This window comes from Clarias gariepinus, chromosome 19, assembly GCF_024256425.1.
Source record: "Clarias gariepinus isolate MV-2021 ecotype Netherlands chromosome 19, CGAR_prim_01v2, whole genome shotgun sequence".
In the NCBI taxonomy this organism is placed as follows: domain Eukaryota; kingdom Metazoa; phylum Chordata; class Actinopteri; order Siluriformes; family Clariidae; genus Clarias; species Clarias gariepinus.
In genome coordinates this window covers 18,997,444-19,016,347 of record NC_071118.1, presented here as the reverse complement: position 1 = coordinate 19,016,347, position 18,904 = coordinate 18,997,444, and the positions used below count along the sequence as shown (strand labels likewise).

The 18,904-nt window shown below is 38.2% G+C and overlaps 1 protein-coding gene and 1 non-coding gene across 17 annotated transcripts in view; both read left to right on the top strand.

The window, feature by feature from the left end:
• The window catches only part of LOC128508094 (formin-binding protein 1), a 92,679-nt gene extending 84,290 nt beyond the window's left edge, over positions 1-8,389 (top strand). For 9 of the 16 annotated variants that reach the window (XM_053479339.1, XM_053479338.1, XM_053479333.1 and 6 more), the window contains 4 exons: positions 227-359; positions 445-572; positions 3,405-3,550; positions 3,950-4,122. In XM_053479339.1, the coding sequence (XP_053335314.1) occupies positions 227-359; positions 445-572; positions 3,405-3,550; positions 3,950-4,122 (580 nt within the window). Of the gene's footprint in view, positions 1-226; positions 360-444; positions 573-3,404; positions 3,551-3,949; positions 4,123-7,356 lie in introns of those variants that run through there. The other 7 variants (XM_053479343.1, XM_053479341.1, XM_053479335.1 and 4 more) reach the window with 2 other exon arrangements.
• A 9,671-nt stretch (positions 8,390-18,060) lies between these two features.
• On the top strand, positions 18,061-18,188 carry LOC128508122 (U6atac minor spliceosomal RNA). The gene has a single exon (XR_008355881.1). It is a non-coding gene; the product is annotated as a U6atac minor spliceosomal RNA (small nuclear RNA).
• The last annotated feature ends 716 nt before the right edge of the window (positions 18,189-18,904 follow it).

Here is an 18,904-nt window from a genome sequence, read left to right as displayed (position 1 = left end):
CCCACTTTGGTCACCAATCCTCACCCAACACTGCTCTCTTCTGCATAAATGAGCTCAGAGACCCAAGATTGGCCCCTGGTCACAGATATGAATAATACACATTTTTATATATAAGTATCAACTGCTTAGATACAGCAACAAATAGAACTACAGACAACATTATAAATCTATGTGCACACTCAATATGATGTGTGTGTGTGTGTGTGTGCGCGTTCATTCCATTCAGAGATGCATTGACTAAAATGAAGGATGTGTATGTGAAGAACCCCCAGATGGGGGACCCGAGCAGCGTGGATCCACGACTCGCAGAGATCGGCCATCACGTGGATAAACTACAGGCCGAGCTTCAGAAGTTTGAGGTATGTATTGCATATATACAGTATTCTCATGTTTAGAGTGCTACAAAACTACATATGTGCTCTGTGTGTGTGTATGTGTGTGTAGGGCTGGCTAGCTGAAGTGGAGGGCAGGATGCCTGTAAGAAGTGAATCGACTCAGAGACAAAGTGTTGTGTATGAAACTCAAAACAGTACAACAACGGCCAACAACAACTGTGCTCAGGACCGTGAAAGGTATACACACATACAGTCATGTGAAAAAATTAGGACACCCTTTGAAAGCATGTGGTTTTTTGTAACATTTTTAATAAATGGTTATTTCATCTCCGTTTCAACAATACAGAGAGATTAAAGTAATCCAACTAAACAAAGAAAACTGAAGAAAAGTCTTTTCAAGATCTTCTGTAAATGTCATTCAACAAAAATGCCTATTCTAACTGAGGAAAAAGATAGGACACCCTCACATGTATTCCCTCTTAAATTGGCTCAGATCTCACACAGGTATATCACACCAGGTGCACATAATTAGTAGATCGTTACTCTGCATGTTGAATGAGGCTTGCCCTATTTAAACCTCAGACATTTAGTTTGGTGTGCTCCTGACTGTTGAAGTGAGAGTGAGCACCATGGTGAGAACAAAAGAGCTGTCAGAGGACTTCAGAAAAAAGTTTGTAGCAGCCTATGAGTCTGGGAAGGGATTTAAAAAGATCTCAAAAGATTTTGAAATCAGCCATTCCACTGTCCGGAAGATAGTCTACAAGTGGAGGGCTTTCAAAACAACTGCCAACATGCCCAGGACTGGTCGCCCCAGCAAGTTCACCCCAAGAGCAGACCGCAAGATGCTAAAAGAGGTCTCCAAAAACCCTAAAGTGGCATCTCGAGAACTACAGCAGGCTCTGACTACTGTTGATGTAGAAGTACATGCCTCTACAATCAGAAAGAGACTGTACAAGTTTAACTTGCATGGGAGGTGTGCAAGGAGGAAACCTTTGCTTTCCAAGAGAAACATCGAGGCCAGACTGACATTTGCCAGAGATAAAGTTGACAAAGACCAGGACTTCTGGAATAATGTTCTTTGGACAGATGAGTCCAAAATTGAATTATTTGGACACAACAGCAGAGGACATATTTGGCGTAAACCAAACACAGCATTCCAAGAAAAGAACCTCATACCAACTGTGAAGCATGGAGGTGGAAGTGTCATGGTTTGGGGCTGCTTTGCTGCAGCAGGACCTGGTCAGCTCACCATCATAGAATCCATGATGAATTCTACTGTGTATCAGAAGGTGCTTGAAGAACATGTGAGACCATCAGTTAGAAAATTAAAGCTGAAGCGGAACTGGACCATGCAACATGACAATGACCCAAAACATACTAGTAAATCAACCAAAGATTGGCTGAAAAAGAAGAAATGGAGAGTCCTGGAATGGCCAAGTCAAAGTCCAGATTTGAATCCCATTGAGATGCTGTGGGGTGACTTGAAAAGGGCTGTACGCGCAAGAAACCCCTCAAACATCTCACAGCTGAAAAAGTTCTGCATTGAGGAGTGGGGTAAAATTTCCTCAGACCGATGTCGAAGACTGGTAGATGGCTACAAGAACCGTCTCACTGCAGTTATTTCAGCCAAAGGAGGTAACACTCGCTATTAGGGGCAAGGGTGTCCTATCTTTTTCCTCAGTTAGAATAGGCATTTTTGTAGAATGACATTTACAGAAGATCTTGAAAAGACTTTTCTTCAGTTTTCTTTGTTTAGTTGGATTACTTTAATCTATCTGTATTGTTGAAACGGAGATGAAATAACCATTTATTAAAAATGTTACAAAAAACCACATGCTTTCAAAGGGTGTCCTAATTTTTTCACATGACTGTACATACGCACACATATCCTATACCAACCACAACACAGTTACATGCAAAGTGAATTTTCTGTCTCGTGCATTTTGACTGTAGGTTGAAGTTTGACGTTCAATATTAAATCAGTTGCATTTTAGTCTCTGCAGCTCTGACGTTATCTTCATAATTTAACTGCAAAGGTGGGTAGAGTAGCCAAACATTCTACTCAAGTAAGAGTAGCTGTACTTCAAAATAATATGATTCAAGAAGAAGTAAAAAGTAATCATCCAAAATATTACTCAAGTAAGAGTAAAAAAGTATTCAGTAAAAAGATACTTAAGTACTGAGTAATTGTTTCAATCATAATGTCAGGTTTCTTTTATTATAATAATTATATGTTAGTGTGTGTGTATACTGTATATGTATATATACATGGAGAAGTGTGTGTCTGTTTCGGCAGATAGAGAAGACACCGCAGTATAAAGCTGTTCTTTTGCAAGCGAAACATGCTTTGTATATTATGCCAGGGATGCAACATATTTTTTGGGATACAAAAAAATTTTTATTCTATATTCACGCAAGATTGTATCAGACTAATTCAAGATCCCACTAGTAGCAGCATGGATTTATGGGCAAGATGCGGAAACTAGCAAATGTGGGACGGATTCACAGTTAGTGAATAAATTTATAGAACACTGGTTGAAGACCTGATTTATCAAACGGAGTCATGTGATCTTTGTTGCTGCGTCTGATTGGTTAAACATGATTGGTCATGTGGTAGATCTACAGACTGCATGTGAGGAATAAAAGTAATGAGTCGAGTGTAACTGAGTAAGAGTAGCGTTTCTTCTTCACAAAGTAAAAGTAAAAAGTATGGTGCAGTAAAACTACTCATAGAAGTACATTCTTTTCAAAAAGTTCCTCAAGTAAATGTAACTCGTTACTACCCACCTCTGCTTAAATGTAAAATGTTTAAAGTGACAGACAGAGTATACAGTACTTTTATGTTTTCAGGACTGCACATAACCAATTCCATTACATTACTGACTTTACTGCTTGTTAGTATTTAAGCTTTAGCTTTACTATTATTTAGCTTTCAGTTAGATTTCAGTGCTAACGATGTGCTCAGTGACCAGCAAATAAATGAGTAAGTAGTGCTGCCGCTATAGTTACTCTTCGTGTGTCTGTGTGTGTCTGTGTCTGTGTCTGTGTGTGTGTGTGTATGTGATGGAGCAGCCCAGATGGTAGCTACACTGAGGAACAGAGCTCTGAGGTCCCGACAAAGGCTCAGACTGATCCCGAGTTTGACGAGTTTGATGATGCTGAGGAAGAAATTCTACCCACCATCGGAACCTGCAAAGCACTCTACCCGTTTGAAGGTAGCTAAAATGCACAAACACACACACACACACAATAGAACACTTTTATTATCTGATATCTTGTCATAGTTAAGTCCTTCGGATCATTTCCATTTGTTTTGTGTCATTTCAAAAAAGATTTGTATTTGAATGCTAATGCCTGTGGCTTGTGAATTGTGGCTGTTTTAAGCTTTAACAACAAAATCTCTCAGCTAAACTAAACACTATTAAAACACACACATTGGAAATACTCATTTTGTGTCGTTCTTGTCTCTTTACTTTTTTCTGTCCGACTTTCCCACTCACTGTCTTTCACACTCTCTTCTTTCCATACCTCCATCCTTGCCTGTCTCTGTCTCCATCCTTGTCTCATTTTCTCTTTTCTTTTTATCTCTGTATTCCTCTTTCTTCTCTCTTTAGGAAATAACGAGGGCACGCTGGCGTTAGCTGAAGGAGAGGTGCTCTTTGTGATCGAGGAGGATAAAGGTGACGGATGGACGCGTGTGCGGAGGAACGAGGAAGAAGAGGGTTACGTTCCGACATCCTACGTTGAGGTCTTCCTCGACTCTAATGCCAAAGGTACCCTCACCTGAGTAGTACTCTAGGTTCTCTAGCTATGAGGTCATACTGTCATTTGTTCAAAAGGCAGCTTTCATATGATCATTTACTGAAGAATAAACATACATCGCCTGTATTACCCATGTAAAACATAATTTCTCTGCTAAACCTTATAAAAGGTTGTGCGTTGTTTACAGTAAACATTACAGTTTAAACATGAATTGTGTGCCAATGTTCCTGCATTGGGGTTCAAGTCAGGACTTTGACTGGCCTTTCCGAAACCCTCATTTTGTTTCTTTTGAGCTATTCAGAATGGGACTTGCTTTTTTGTTTGTTTGCATGTTTCCAATTATTGTCTTGCTGCAAAATCCAACTGTGCTTTATCTTCCTTCTTGATCATTTGATGAAAGAACATTCTTTCAAGATTTTCTGCTGTTAATTTTGGCCATGTTGGTGTGATGTATTTTGTTAGCGTTAAGCCAGCTGGAACAGGAGAGAAAAACAAATATCATGAACAAATTAAACGTTTTCCAAAAAAATGCACTTTCCACTCATCAGTCTACAGAACATTTTCACCAAAAAATCATATTGGTGATTTTTTTTTTTTTTAGGTACAATGTGAGACAGGCCTCTTGGTTTGTTTTTCACTTTGCAGATCTCCCACTGACACCACTTTGTCTCTTTCTTATAGTAGAACCTTAAACAGAGTTTTCCTTATAATAGACAGGCATGGCAGGTCACCATGCCAACCAGCACCCCTTCCATGCCAGCATGACAGGCCATTTTTTAAATCCAATAATGTCCAGTGTACTCTCAGTGAAATAAGCAATTTGCGTTTGGGACCCTCTGTCTTTGTTTCTCCTCCCTGTTTTAATTTGAGTCACTTCTGACAGCTTGGGTAAGAAAAACAAACAAACCATTTTTTGGTGAACAGTGAACTGAATGGAACGATTTGCATCATTCTGCACATTGATAGTGGGATATTGTACAATATATGATTTGCTGGTGCAAATGCATCTTTAAGAATAAGCAAGAGAGAAAGGAAGAGAGAGCACACATATACTGATTATTATACTAAATACTAGTTCACAGCACCAAATATGGTTGGGTTGTATTGTCATCTGCTTGATTGGCTAGCTGGTTGCTTTGAGGGGAAAACACTGCTGAATAAATAGAAAAAAAATCTTTATATTTGATGGTCTGATTTGTTTTTGGCGTGGGATGGGGAAACATCTGCTGAGGGTCTACAGCTTGTCCACTGTGTTTCTTTACAGGCCTTTATGTATGGCATTAGGGGTTGTGACCAGGGCATACAACCCATTCCAGAGGGTGAGAATGTGTGTGTGTGTGTGTGGAGTGGAGTGGATTAGATTGAAGGTATTTTAATGCCGATGATATACTGGCAGTAATATAAGAAACATGAACAACATTCTGCTTTTTTATAGCGAAATATTTTCTCAGAATTAATCCCATATTTAGTTTTGCAGTATATGTATGTATACTCATAGGCCACTTTATTAGGGACACCTGTTTAAAGGCTTAAATCCGCAAATCGCATGGCAGCAACTCAGTGTATTTGGGCATGTATTTCTGTTCAAAAAGTTCAAACCAAGTGTAAGAATGGGGAAGAAAGGCTTTGGATGTAGCATGGTCGTTGGTACCAGGCAGGCTGGTCTGAATATTTCCTACTGGGATTTTTACACACAACCTGAATGGCCAGATTGGTTTGAGCTGATAGGAAGGCAACAGTAACTCAAATAACATCTCAGAAAGAGCAACAAGTTGGACCTTGAGGCAGATAGGCTACAGCAGCAGAAGCCACTTTTAGCACCAATTGAGCTTTAAATCAATTTTAAAAGCTTTTAAATGCCACAGCATACCTGGGTATTGTTGCTGACCATGTCAATCCCTTTATGACCACAAGATAACACCATCACAAAGAGAAAATCATCTCAAATTGGTCTCAATGAGTTCACTGTATTCAAATGGCCCCCGCAGTCACCAGATCTCAATCCAATAAAGCACCTTCGGCATGTGGTGGAGTGGAAGATTCGCATCATGGATGTGCAGCCGAGAAATCTGCAATATGTCAATATGGACCAAAATTTTAAAGGGATGTTTACAGCACCATTATAAATCTAATGCTGAAAATAATGCAGTCAGTTCTGCACCCAGTACTAGAAAGGTTTACCTAATTAAGTGGCCGGTGAGTGAAAATAATATCCCCTTTTAGTTTATAAATCAAAGATCCAATGCAATTCAATGCAGTTAAAAAAAACTTATGCAAGGCATGCAGAGTAGTTTAAAAAAGATCAACTTGCCATGTATCATAGGTATACATCAGTGCTGCATGGCATGGTAAATTGATTTTTTTTTTCTTTTTTTTTTTTTACTAACTATGGCTATCTACTGTAGATTGCTCAGTGATGATGTCGTAATTGTAAAAAAATTACAAAGCCACACAAGCCTTAAACACCACACACTTGCCACATAACTGCTTTTGAGCCTTAACTTACCAGACACAAGCCACATTTTTTCAGAACTAATATGCTAAAAAAAAAAGCACTTGAGATGGCCCTGCTTATCCTTAACTATCTTTGCCTGGTCCAAATGAAACATGCAACATTATTGATGGCTGAGGTGTGATTCTTATCTCTCTGTAATTAATTCTTTATTTAAAATCACTGCACATGAAGAATGGCAGAAACATATTGCATGCATGAGCAAAATAACTGAGAAATAATCCAAAATGCATACTGTTACAGTTTATACATTCTAGACTTATTATAGTCACTCATAAGCACTAGAGAACCTGACTAGTAGTATTGCTCTTTCATGATTCAGGCTTCTGTTTACATTTTTCCAGACTGAATGTCAGCTCGAGCCAGTACACAGCTGCTCAGCTCAACTACTTTCCCTTAAAAAGACAACTTGCAAGGCTGACATACTGTACTGCAGTTTGAGCATAGAGTGTGTGTCAGCAGGAAGGAATGGGATTTTTATTGTTTGCATGGAGATTTGAATATTCTTCCCATAATGGGTTTCCCATCCAGGGTGAATTTCTTCAACTTGCTCCCAAGGTTACTGGGACAGACTCAAAATCCACAATCATTCTGAATTAATTCTGAAGATTAATGAATGAAATAGAAAAATAATTAAGTATTTAAAAGACTACAGGACTAGTAACTAGAGGTGGTGTGAATTTCATTCTAATGGTTGTCTGTTTGTGTGTCTCTTCTTTCTAACAACCTCTTTGTTTATAACCGCAGATTCCTAACCGAGAGAAGAGGGCACGGGGCAAGTGACTGCATATACAGGATGCATAAACACCACTCTTTACCAAAATGGAAAGTGTGAATCAGTGATGATGATGACGACGACGATGATGATGACGACGACGACGATGATGATGATGGACAAATTAAGTTGGAAGAAAGAAATGCACAGGAGCCTTTACTGCAGACAGTAACCGAACCATGCCCATGCTACCAATCAGACATAAAAAAGTAATTTCACCGTTAATGAGGCTACATGTAAAAATATTGCTTTTTTGCTATGCAGCTTACTAGCAACTGCAGTTGTAATTCTGTTCATCACAACCTAGCATTTGTTTATGTCCATTAAGACAGAGATAGAAAGACAGAGATAGACAGCATATATTACACATGGGCACAGATAAAACATTAGCTTTGATAATAATAGTCTTGTATAGTTATTCTCATTTTTTCATGCCTTTCAATTTAGTTCTGTTCAACATTCAGCTTTTTTTTTTTTTTAAAGCACATTTCACACAGTTAACAAGAGGGTGTATGTCTGCAGGATTGGACAAATAGGCCTATTTTATATGCATTTTGAGTTTTTGTGTTTTTACAATCAGGCCCTCTAGGGAAAACTCATACTGGCTTATTTGCACCAATGTATTACACCAAGAGAATTATTTGGTTTGTCTTTTTTATAACAAGCACTGAATATTGTTGCTTCATTAGCCAGTATGAAGTTATTAGGGGTTGCATAGACTAGTCAAGTTATACATTCACAAGTCACAATAGTGGATGTTGACAAGACAGGGCAGTTATAATAAAGAAAGGGGAGTGTTAATAATAAGAAAGAAAGTGTTTTTTGTTATTCTGGAGAAAAAAAAGCCCATTCTACAGTTAAGTTGCCTGTTGTCTAAGACTGCTTTAGTGGAATATTATTGCTTTCGTATCGCTTCATGGGGAAAATTATAAAGATATTTAAATCACATGCACACAGGTATTTTTGTTGTCCTTTAAAGGTAAATAAAGATTAAATAAAATCCTCGCTCTTTACCATTGTGAATTCCATCATGTACAGGGCCATACAAGAGCGTAAAATCAGTGCCAATCTACAGAGACACATTTTTTTATATGCTATTGATGCCTTTGTTGAATATCACGGTCATTCCCAATCTTGAAAAACCTTTCTGATGCTACTGTATTGTAGATATAACATCCTCCATCTATGGAAGGCCGACTATTGAGCTAGAATGAGGGCTCTGTTAAATGACACAAGCTTCCTGTCAGTTCCAATAACAACAATTTACACGTGCACTGTAAGAAATTGCACATTCTTAAATAATATAATATGACAGTTATTTTTTGCACATTTATTGATGTATTTATTTTTGTCATTACGAGTGTATCCTAAAAAAAAGTAGTAGAAAAATTATTTGCAGCTTGTGTATGGCAGTTCAGTCAAGTGTGGATTTGGCACTCTGCTGTCATTTATCAGCATTTACCTGCACTAATAAACTAGCATAAAATAGTAATGTCTTGAAATACTGCTCAACTAGTGAAGATTTTTACCCTTGCAACCCCTAGTAGCTATAAGCGGACACTGTGAAGTTACATTTTGTTAACTGGTTATTTTGCAATATCATCCTGTGGAATTACTATACCTGTCTACAAAGGTCAGCCATTATATGTTATGTTGTTGCTTATGCGCTGTTGACTTACAAATGTTTTTTGTCCTTAGATCAGAATAAAAATCATTTTATGGGCAGGCAGCTAGCTGACCTCAGATCAGAGCTAGACTATGCTTTTCCACTGACACAGAGCAGTTACTAGAGCCAGTTCTGGTTTCGTTCACCTTTTTAAAAATTCACCAAGAACAAGTTTATTTTATTTTTTTTGTGAAATTAACGTTTAAATTAACATTGTACATTTGATGCATTATGTCCATTGTTTAATGAGCATGGTAGTCTATATTTGACAAGGTATTTAGCTTTCATTCACACATGTGGTTGTGAAATTGATAACACCCTATTTTTTAAAAAAGGAATAGTTCAAGTAAGATTTAAGTATATACTATGTCCCTCCTTTACCAAACACCAACCAGCCATCAGGAATGTTCCTGTCCTACTTTTCTTTTGCACTTGTGCTATAAGGCTACTTACTGTAGAAGAAATGCAACCTGTTTTCCTTCAGTTTAGCATCAAGAAAATGTCATGCTTAACTTATAACCTCGTCTCAATTTTTTTTTGTATGATTTTATATAATGCTTCATAAAATTATTCTGATTGTGAAATAGAAACGGACAGAAAGTCATAGCAGCCATCTTGGGGCTGAAGTCTAAACCTTATTGGCTAAATAAGCAATATGTCCAAATTAGTAGGGATGAAAGGATCAAATTTAACATCAAAATTAATTTAAGCTAAAGGTTAATAACAAGCTATGGTTATTGTCTATGTGGAGTTTCTGTGTATGGTCTTTCCTAACCAGGCATGTGCAGAATCCCCAAGTTTTAAAATCTGACCTGGGTTTTGTAGGGAAACTGATCATGAGGCAATCTTTAGCATAAACAGATGCAGGGTGTGGTTATTAATGAAACTCTTAAGATCATACAGTGAGCCTAATTGGAATGAGGCGGACAATGGCTAAATATGTCCTTCTTAAAGATTTGGTAGGTGCAGCTTCATGCAGTGGGTGTATTTTATTGGATCACAGGAGGCTTTTTTGCTGAAAGTGATGATTGGCTCCTCAATAGATTTTTTTATTTCCTATTTTTTTAAATTGATTTCTTAGTTTCATATCCAAAGAGCACATTTCAATTACGTCTGGCATTTCCCTACCATTTATGGCATGCTCACAATGCAGTATGTTACTGTACTAATCCAAGTGCTGGTGTTGTTCTCACCACTGCAGATTTTTTTAATGTAATTGCAGCAATAGATTATAAAAAAACTATTTTAAACAGAAGTATTTATTAAATATAATACTGGTGGTTTTTATATGTAAAATTAGATATTTTACTACTCATCCTAAATGAGATTTCAGAACCTGAATGATTTTAATTAAGTTAAAATTTATTTATGTAAAAATTGTGTTAGTGTGTCAATTCATGTCTTTTAAAGGGAGGCAAAGTCATTCAGTTTGTATGATGATAAACTGTAGCCTATACAGTTACTTTGTCATTACCTGTGTTAACATCGTAGCACCTCTGCATGTCATTTGGTGAAAGGAAACCATGTGAACTTGTGGCAAGCGACAGCAATGTGTCAGTTGAAAAGCAATTGTATGCACAGCTCCAGCAAGAAACACAGTTCTTCTGCAGGGATAAACAGACAGTTTAAACCATGTCAACTCTTCAGCAGAGACTGCTATGCCTGTATTATTATGGATAAAACACACCATGGCTTTATTCTGTGGTATATGTGATTGATCTGTCTGATATGTGGTTTGAAAGAGAAAAGGCATTTGTACTTAAAAAAAATATATATATATTAGTGCTGTCAATCGATTAAAAAAAATTTACTAATTAATCGCACAATTTTTTGCAATTAATCGCGATTAATCACAATTAAAAGACTGAAACTTTTTGGATATGTAAATGTAAATAATTAATGTAAACTCAAGACAATGAAACTATTTAAATTCAAATATGATTGTTTATTGGAATTTTTGTTTAACTTGTAACACAGATTTTCTCATGTAAACAACAAACCTGCAATAAACCATCAATATTCTCCAAATTAACTGTTGGCTTGAAAGCCATATTTATTACAGAAATAAAAACACAGGTATGTGCCATTTGTGTCATTTGAATTTCAAAACAATCAATGCAATTTACATTGGCGAGGCCCTGTAGAGATTGTTTCGGTGGGGTGTTTTGCTTTTAAGTGATATGTCAAAGACGAATTACTTCTGTGGTATTTAAATTCGGCTTTGCAAAATGTACAGATTACTTTTGTTTTATCCACAGAACCATCCGGCAGAGTTTTATACTGAAACTTTCCGTCTAAAAGTCCTTCCTTGGTCTTATCCATACTTCTTTGCACGTTGAACACACGTCGGCCACAACAGGAAATAAAAAAAACTGCAACCGCGTTAATTGCGTTAATTTTTTTTAATGCGTTAAATATTTCAAATTAATCGCATGCGTTAACGCACTAATTTTGACAGCACTAATATATATATTATATATATATATATATTTATATTATATATAAATATATATATATATTATTTTGGTTATATAGACGGCAAGATGAATTAATTTAATTAGTTTTCTTTCAGGAATTTCCTTTGACTACTCACGCTGGCACATAATTGATTTTTTTTTTTTTACTTTCTTACCTTTTTATAGAGAGATTTCTTCTTCTTTTTTTCCCTTCATATTATTATCATTATTATAGCTAATTTTGTTTTCTGCTCATTAAAGTTATTTGTAAATTATGTTTTTTTTATCCCTTTATAAAACAGAAACCAGATTCCTATTTTAAAAAAAGGTTCTTGCACCATTAAAGAGGTTTTTATTGTTTTGCATTGTCACCACAAAATAAATATCTCATCTCAACTGACCTACAATAATGATGAAACAAGCTGTAAATATGAAGCCAGAAACTGTTAATGCTGCCTGAAAACATCTCACTGTTCTGAAACATTCAGCTTCCCTGCAAACACACACACACATACACACACACACACACACACAAACCTGGCTGTGCTGTAAAGCGTGTCACTCTGGCTCAATGCCAAATCAATAAATATAAATATAAATCTATAAAAATGAATTATGGAAATAATAATAAGGAAAACAAATATATTTTTAAGCTTTGGACTAATAATAAAATGTTCCCGAATTGTACTTCCTCTGCTGAGCTAAGCAAGTGTTTTTTTTTCTCACCATGTCTCCAAATTGTGTTTTGTACTTTTTGTTGTGATTTGTGTTCTGTTTGTTAAGCTTGGATGTCAGAGAACTGAATACTTTATATTGTGTTAACTGTACCAATTAAAATACACCGGAAATACATGATTGTATGTTCTGGTGCTTTATAAACAAACAAGTAGAATGAGGTTTGCCTGTGATGGAAAAAAAAGCCGGTTAAAAAAACTATTAATCTATGCATTAAAGATTAAAACAAAAAGTAAACCAATGTAGTTAAATATAAAGAATAGAGTAGTATTATATACTTCCGCTACTCTAATGCGAAATAGAAAACAAAAACAAAATCTTTACAAAAAAACATAAAGTGCTGTGCATATACACTCACCTAAAAGATTATTAGGAACACCTGTTCAATTTCTCATTAATGCAATTATCTAATCGACCAGGGCACATGGCATGGCAGTTGCTTTAATGCATTTAGGGGTGTGGTCCTGGTCAAGACAATCTCCGGAACTCCAAACTGAATGTCAGAATGGGAAAGAAAGGTGATTTAAGCAATTTTGAGCGTGGCATGGTTGTTGGTGCCAGATGGGCCGGTCTGAGTATTTTACAATCTGCTCAGTTACTGGGATTTTCACGCACAAACATTTCTAGGGTTTACAAAGAATGGTGTGAAAAGGGAAAAACATCCAGTATGCGGCAGTCCTGTGGGCGAAAATGCCTTGTTGATGCTAGAGGCCAGAGGAGAATGGGCCGACTGATTTAAGCTGATAGAAGAGCAACTTTGACTGAAATAACCACTTGTTACAACCGAGGTATGCAGCAAAGCATTTGTGAAGCCACAACACGCACAACCTTGAGGCAGATGGGCTACAACAGCAGAAGACCCCACCGGGTACCACTCATCTTCACTAGAAATAGGAAAAAGAGGCTACAATTTGCACGAGCTCACCAAAATTGGACAGTTGAAGACTGGAAAAATGTTGCCTGGTCTGATGAGTCTCGATTTCTGTTGAGAAATTTAAATGGTAGTCAGAATTTGGCGTAAACAGAAGGGGGACATAGATCCATCATGCCTTGTTACCACTGTGCAGACTGCTGCTGGTGGTCTAATGGTGTGGGGGATGTTTTCTTGGCACACTAAGTGCCCCTTAGTGCCAATTGGGCGTCGTTTAAATGCCACAGGCTTTGCAACAAGCATTGTTTCTGACCATGTCCATCCCTTTATGACCACTATGTACCCATCCTCTGATGGCTACTTCCAGCAGAATAATGCACCATGTCACAAAGCTCGAATAATTTCAAATTGGTTTCTTGAACATGACAATGAGTTCACTTTACTGAAATGGCAAGCACAATCAATTCAATTCAATTCAATTCAATTTTATTTGTATAGCGCTTTTAGCAATTTTCATTGCCGCAAAGCAGCTTTACATAGTCAATCACACATACAATCACCAGATCTTAACCCAATAGAGCATCTTTGGGATGTGGTGGAATGGGAACTTCGTGCCCTGGATGTGCATCCCACAAATCTCCATCAACTGCAAGATGCTATCCTATCAATATGGGCATGCAACATTTCTAAAGAATGCTTTCAGCACCTTGTTGAATCAATGCCATGTAGAATTAAGGCAGTTCTGAAGGCGAAAGGGGGTCAAATACCATATTAGTATGGTGTATATTAAGCCATCCCTCATGTCTTCAACAAAATACTTTCTTGTCTTTTAATGTAGGAATAGTTCTCCAGGCTTTCTAAAGAACTTTTCTTACTCTCATTTTCAGTCCAGCCCTGTACCTGACCAGTCTCAGAGGAATGTTGAATCACTTACTATTTGGCTTTATCCCGTATACAGGGTTGCGGGGTGCCTGGAGCTTATCTCAGGAGACTTAGGGCATGTGCCCTGCCAATCCACCACAGGGCACACACATACTGTACACACACTCATTCCCTAACATACCCTAATTTGCATGTCTTTGGACTGTGGGAGGAAACTGGAGGAAACCCACCAAGCACTGGGAGAACATGCAAACTCCATGCCATGCACACAAAGGCAGGAATTGAACCTGGCAGGAAATCGGCAACAGCATTAACCATCAAGCCACCATGCCACCGTCTATGAATCATTCAAGCGTTAAAAACGTAACGCAGGTGCAGATAAAGAGACATGATCACGTCGGTGTAGTATACTTCTAATATTGAATGCTGTGTGGTTGGAACAGAAGAGACTGTTGCAATAAAATATTTATTCCAATTTCTTTTATTTAGTCTACAAATAAGACTTTATAAATTGAGGCAAAGAATGTGCTAACTGTTTTTTGAAGAAATACTTCTGTATCTGAGGCTAAACCCAGGGTTTCTGCTTTTTAGGTAAAAGTGACTTGCCTCCAGCCAGGGAATGTTTTTTTTCACCAACTTTGTGGTCTCAGCAATTAAATAAAAGATTCAAACTTTAAATAAAAGATTAAAAGTTAAGGTTCTCTCTAAAAAAAAAAGTCTACCACAACTAAGAAGGAATTCACAGTGTTTTTAGGTGATAATAATAGAAAAATTTAACAACCTTATTTTTTATGTTTTAGGCAGGCATGGATGTTTCTGTAAATATCCTTGTACCCCACCAAATTGCAACAACGTTTTTTTTTTTTCTTTCTGAATGGCAGGCACTTCTATCACAAACTAGCAGAATGCGATATGGAAAAGGACAAGGCAGGAGTAGGTAACAGGACCATGTAAGCAAATATTAGGTATAAATTAGTATATGCGGACGTTGTGCTTGTTTTTGCCACCTGCAAAAAAATTATTACTAAATGTATTACCCAATGTATTACTAAATGCAACCACGGGGGGGCGCAATCCAGTGTCTTCTTGTGCCAGTCCCAAGTCTGGATAAATGCAGAGGGTTGCCAAATCAATGATGCGATCACAAATATAATTTACATTCCAGATCGGTCGCGGCCCGGTTTAACAACGACCGCCACCGGTGCTGTTGACCTACAGGGTGCCGGTGGAAATTGGGCTACTGTTGGTCGAAAAAGGAGAGGAGGAAGGCATGTTTGAAAGCAGCCTTTGAGAGAGAGGAAAGGAAAGTCAGTTTTAGGAGTGATAGTAGGGACTTTAAATGTTGGGACTATGACAGGGAAGGCAAGAGAGTTGGTTGATATGATGCAGAGAAGGAAGGTGGATATACTGTATACAGGGAAAGAGGCTAGCTAAGAAGAAGTGCTCTCTGAGAGGACTGAAGAGAGTAGACAGGAGTACAGGGAAATGAAGCGTGAGGTGAAGGCAGAGGTGGCAAAAGCCAAACAAAGAGCATATAAGGACTTGTATGCTAGATTGGATAGTAAGGAGGGTGAGGTGGATCTGTACAGGTTGGCGAGGCAGAAAGATAGAGATGGGAAGGATGTGCAGCAGACTAGAGTGATTAAACATAGAGATGGAAATGTACTGACAGATGCCAGGAGGGTAATGGAAAGATGGAAGGAGTACTTTAAGGAGTTGATGAATGAGGAAAACGAAAGAGAACAAAGAGTAGAAGGGGTGACTGTTGTGGAACAGGAAGTAGCAAATATTAGTAGAAGTGAGGTGAGAAGGGCGTTGAAGAGGATGAAGGGTGGAAAGGCTGTTGGTCCTGATGGCATACCTGTGGAGGTTTGGAAGTACTTAGGAGAGGTGGCAGTAGAGTTTCTAACTAGTTTGTTTAACAAGATCTTGGAGAGTGAGAGGATTCCAGAGGAATGGAGGAGAAGTGTATTGGTGCCGATTTTTAAGAACAAGGGGGATGTGCAGAGCTGTGGCAATTATAGAGGTATAAAGCTAATGAGCCATACAATGAAGCTGTGGGAAAGAGTAGTGGAAGCTACAGTAGGTTAAGGGCAGAGGTGAGCATTTGTGAGCAGCAATATGGTTTCATGCCTAGAAAGAGTACATCAGATGCAGTATTTGCTTTGAGGATGCTGGTGGAGAAGTACAGAGAAAGTAATAAAGAGTTGCATTGTGTCTTTGTAGATTTAGAGAAGGCGTACGACAGGGTTCCAAAAGAGGAGCTGTGGTGTTGTACAGTATGAGGAAGTCTGAAGTGACAGAAAAGTATGTTAGAGTGGTGCAGGATATGTATGAGAGCTGTAAGACAGTGGTGAGATGTGCTGTAGATGTGACAGAAGACTTCAAGGTGGAGGTGGGTCTGCATCAAGGATCAGCTCTGAGCCCCTTTTTGTTTGCTCTGGTGATGGACAGGTTGACAGATGAGGTTAGACAGGAGTCTCCATGGACTATGATGCTTGCAGATGATATTGTGCTTTGTAGCGAGAGCAGGGAACAGGTAGAAGAAAATTTGGAGAGGTGGAGGTACGCTCTGGAAAGCAGAGGAATGAAGGTTAGCCGCAGTAAGACGGAATACATGTGTGAATGAGAGGAACCCAAGAGGAACTGTGAGGCTTCAGGGAGCAGAGGTAAAGAAGGTGCAGGACTTAGTACTACTAAGTACTTAGGGTCAACGGTCCAGAGCAACGGAGAGTGTTCAAAGGAGGTGAAGAGGCGGGTACAGGCAGGTTGGAATTGGTGGAGAAAAGTGTCAGGTGTGTTGTGGGATAAAAGAGTATCAGCGAGAATGAAAGGAAAGGTGTACAGGACAGTGGTGAGACTAGCGATGCTCTACGGCTTAGAGACAGTGGCACTGAAGAAAAGACAGGAGGCAGAGTTGGAGGTAGCAGAGCTGAAGATGTTGAGGTTCTCTTTGGGAGTGACAAGGATGGATAGGATCAAGAATGAGTTCATCAGAGGGACAACCCATGTTAGATGTTTTGGAGATAAAGTCAGAGAGGCCAGATTGAGGTGGTTTGGACGTGTTCAGAGGAGAGATGGTGAATATATCGGTAGAAGGATGCTGAGGTTGGAACTGCCAGGCAGGAGGTCTAGAGGAAGACCAAAGAGGACATTTATGGATGCAGTGAGAGAGGACATGAAGTTAGTTGGTGTGAGAGAAGAGGATGCAGGGGATAGGGTTAGATGGAGGCAGATGATTGGCTGTGGCGACCCCTGAAAGGGAACAGCCGTAAGACAAAGAAGAATAAAAAATTTATTACTAGCCTATATTATTAAAAAAAAAAAAAAAAAAAATATATATATACTTTTAAAAAATCGCTTTTTCCTTTTCCCAAACTTTGTTATATTTTTCCATACGCGAACATCTTTGTTGGCGGTATTCTTGAGTAATAATGAAGTAACCTAGCTTAACACAGTCAACGGCATGATTTTTCTTGTGGGGGCGGGGCTGCAGAACCATAACAACTCTGGAGGGCAGAATCTCTATGGTCTCTGTGCATGTCCACAAGGGGTGTGTGGGAGGGAATTGCGGTGCGGATTAATGCGAGGCTGTGTAGACAGCGTCAAAAATGTATTTGAGAAAAATGAGATGTACAAAAATGAAGTCGATTATCAGATTTTCCTGGTTATATTTTTAAGCGACTTCAAAGAAAAGGAAGACGCTTAAAAAATTATTCGGTATTATAAACGGAACTGGCAACCATGGAAGACGGACAGATTTACTTCCGGAATCATCCGGCAACGTCAGGTAGTTTCGTAATATGATTGGTTTGGACGCGTTTCTATGCAAATTAGTAATGCATTGCGGTGCAGGAATAGATCTTTTCTATAGAAAAAAAAAACTACGTTCTTGTTATATATGGCACATAATTCATTTATTAAAGAAGCTTTTATGTGTGCGCGTGTGTGTTTTCTATGGCTTGGTAGAAAAAAAACGCCTTCTGTTTTCTAGAATAACTTACCGTCAGTCAAACAGTCATTCTGATTACACCCGCTATATACTGAGGCACGAAACGTGAGGGGTGTGTTGTATGAAAGGAGAGAAGGTTAGCACTCCCCTTGACAAGGATGGAAGAGGTCCTAGTGGCCTGCAACACATATATGGTTAAGGCACTGCCACCTACTTCGTGGCATCTCTAACCAAGTTTTTTTTTTTCTTTCTGCGTGTTTTTTTGTGTTTGTTTTGACGTATTTCATTTATAAAGTTGGAAGTCAAAAACAGAGAATGTGCTGTCGCTGGGAATATTTCTACAACATACACAAATACACGACGCTTTTTGCCATTGCAATACCGAACATTACTCAATATAACAGCAAATGAATGAATAAAGTTGTAAAGGTGCATGTTGACTAATGTTTACCTGTTAACTCTTTTACACTTCCATAGTACCTCATTTGCTACTTATACTTCGGGCACTGCTTTAAATAAAACGCAGGATAATGTCAGCTATCAAGCAAGTGGCTTAGTTACAGCTGATTTATAACGCTTGATTTTGGACCGTGGTAAAAAATTTAAGTTAATTTAGCATTAACAAGTTAGTATTTAACATATTAATTAAAATAACACGGTAGTTGCCACTTTGAATTAGCTGATACACAATTTTATCTTACCTAGACATTATCTAAACTACTATCTGTGTGTAACATCTTACAGTAATGTCTGTGTGAACTTTCCAGTGACAAAGTTGGTTATTAATTAGCAAAAAGCTGAATATGGTATTTGCAATGTTATAATGCTGCTTGCTGCTTAACTGACCCTAGATGGCGGCAGAGCACCAAAAACATGAATTAATATCTTGCGGTTTCCTGGAGTAACCATGTTATGAGTCAATCCCCGCCCTCTCTCTCGCGCGCGCACGCACACACGC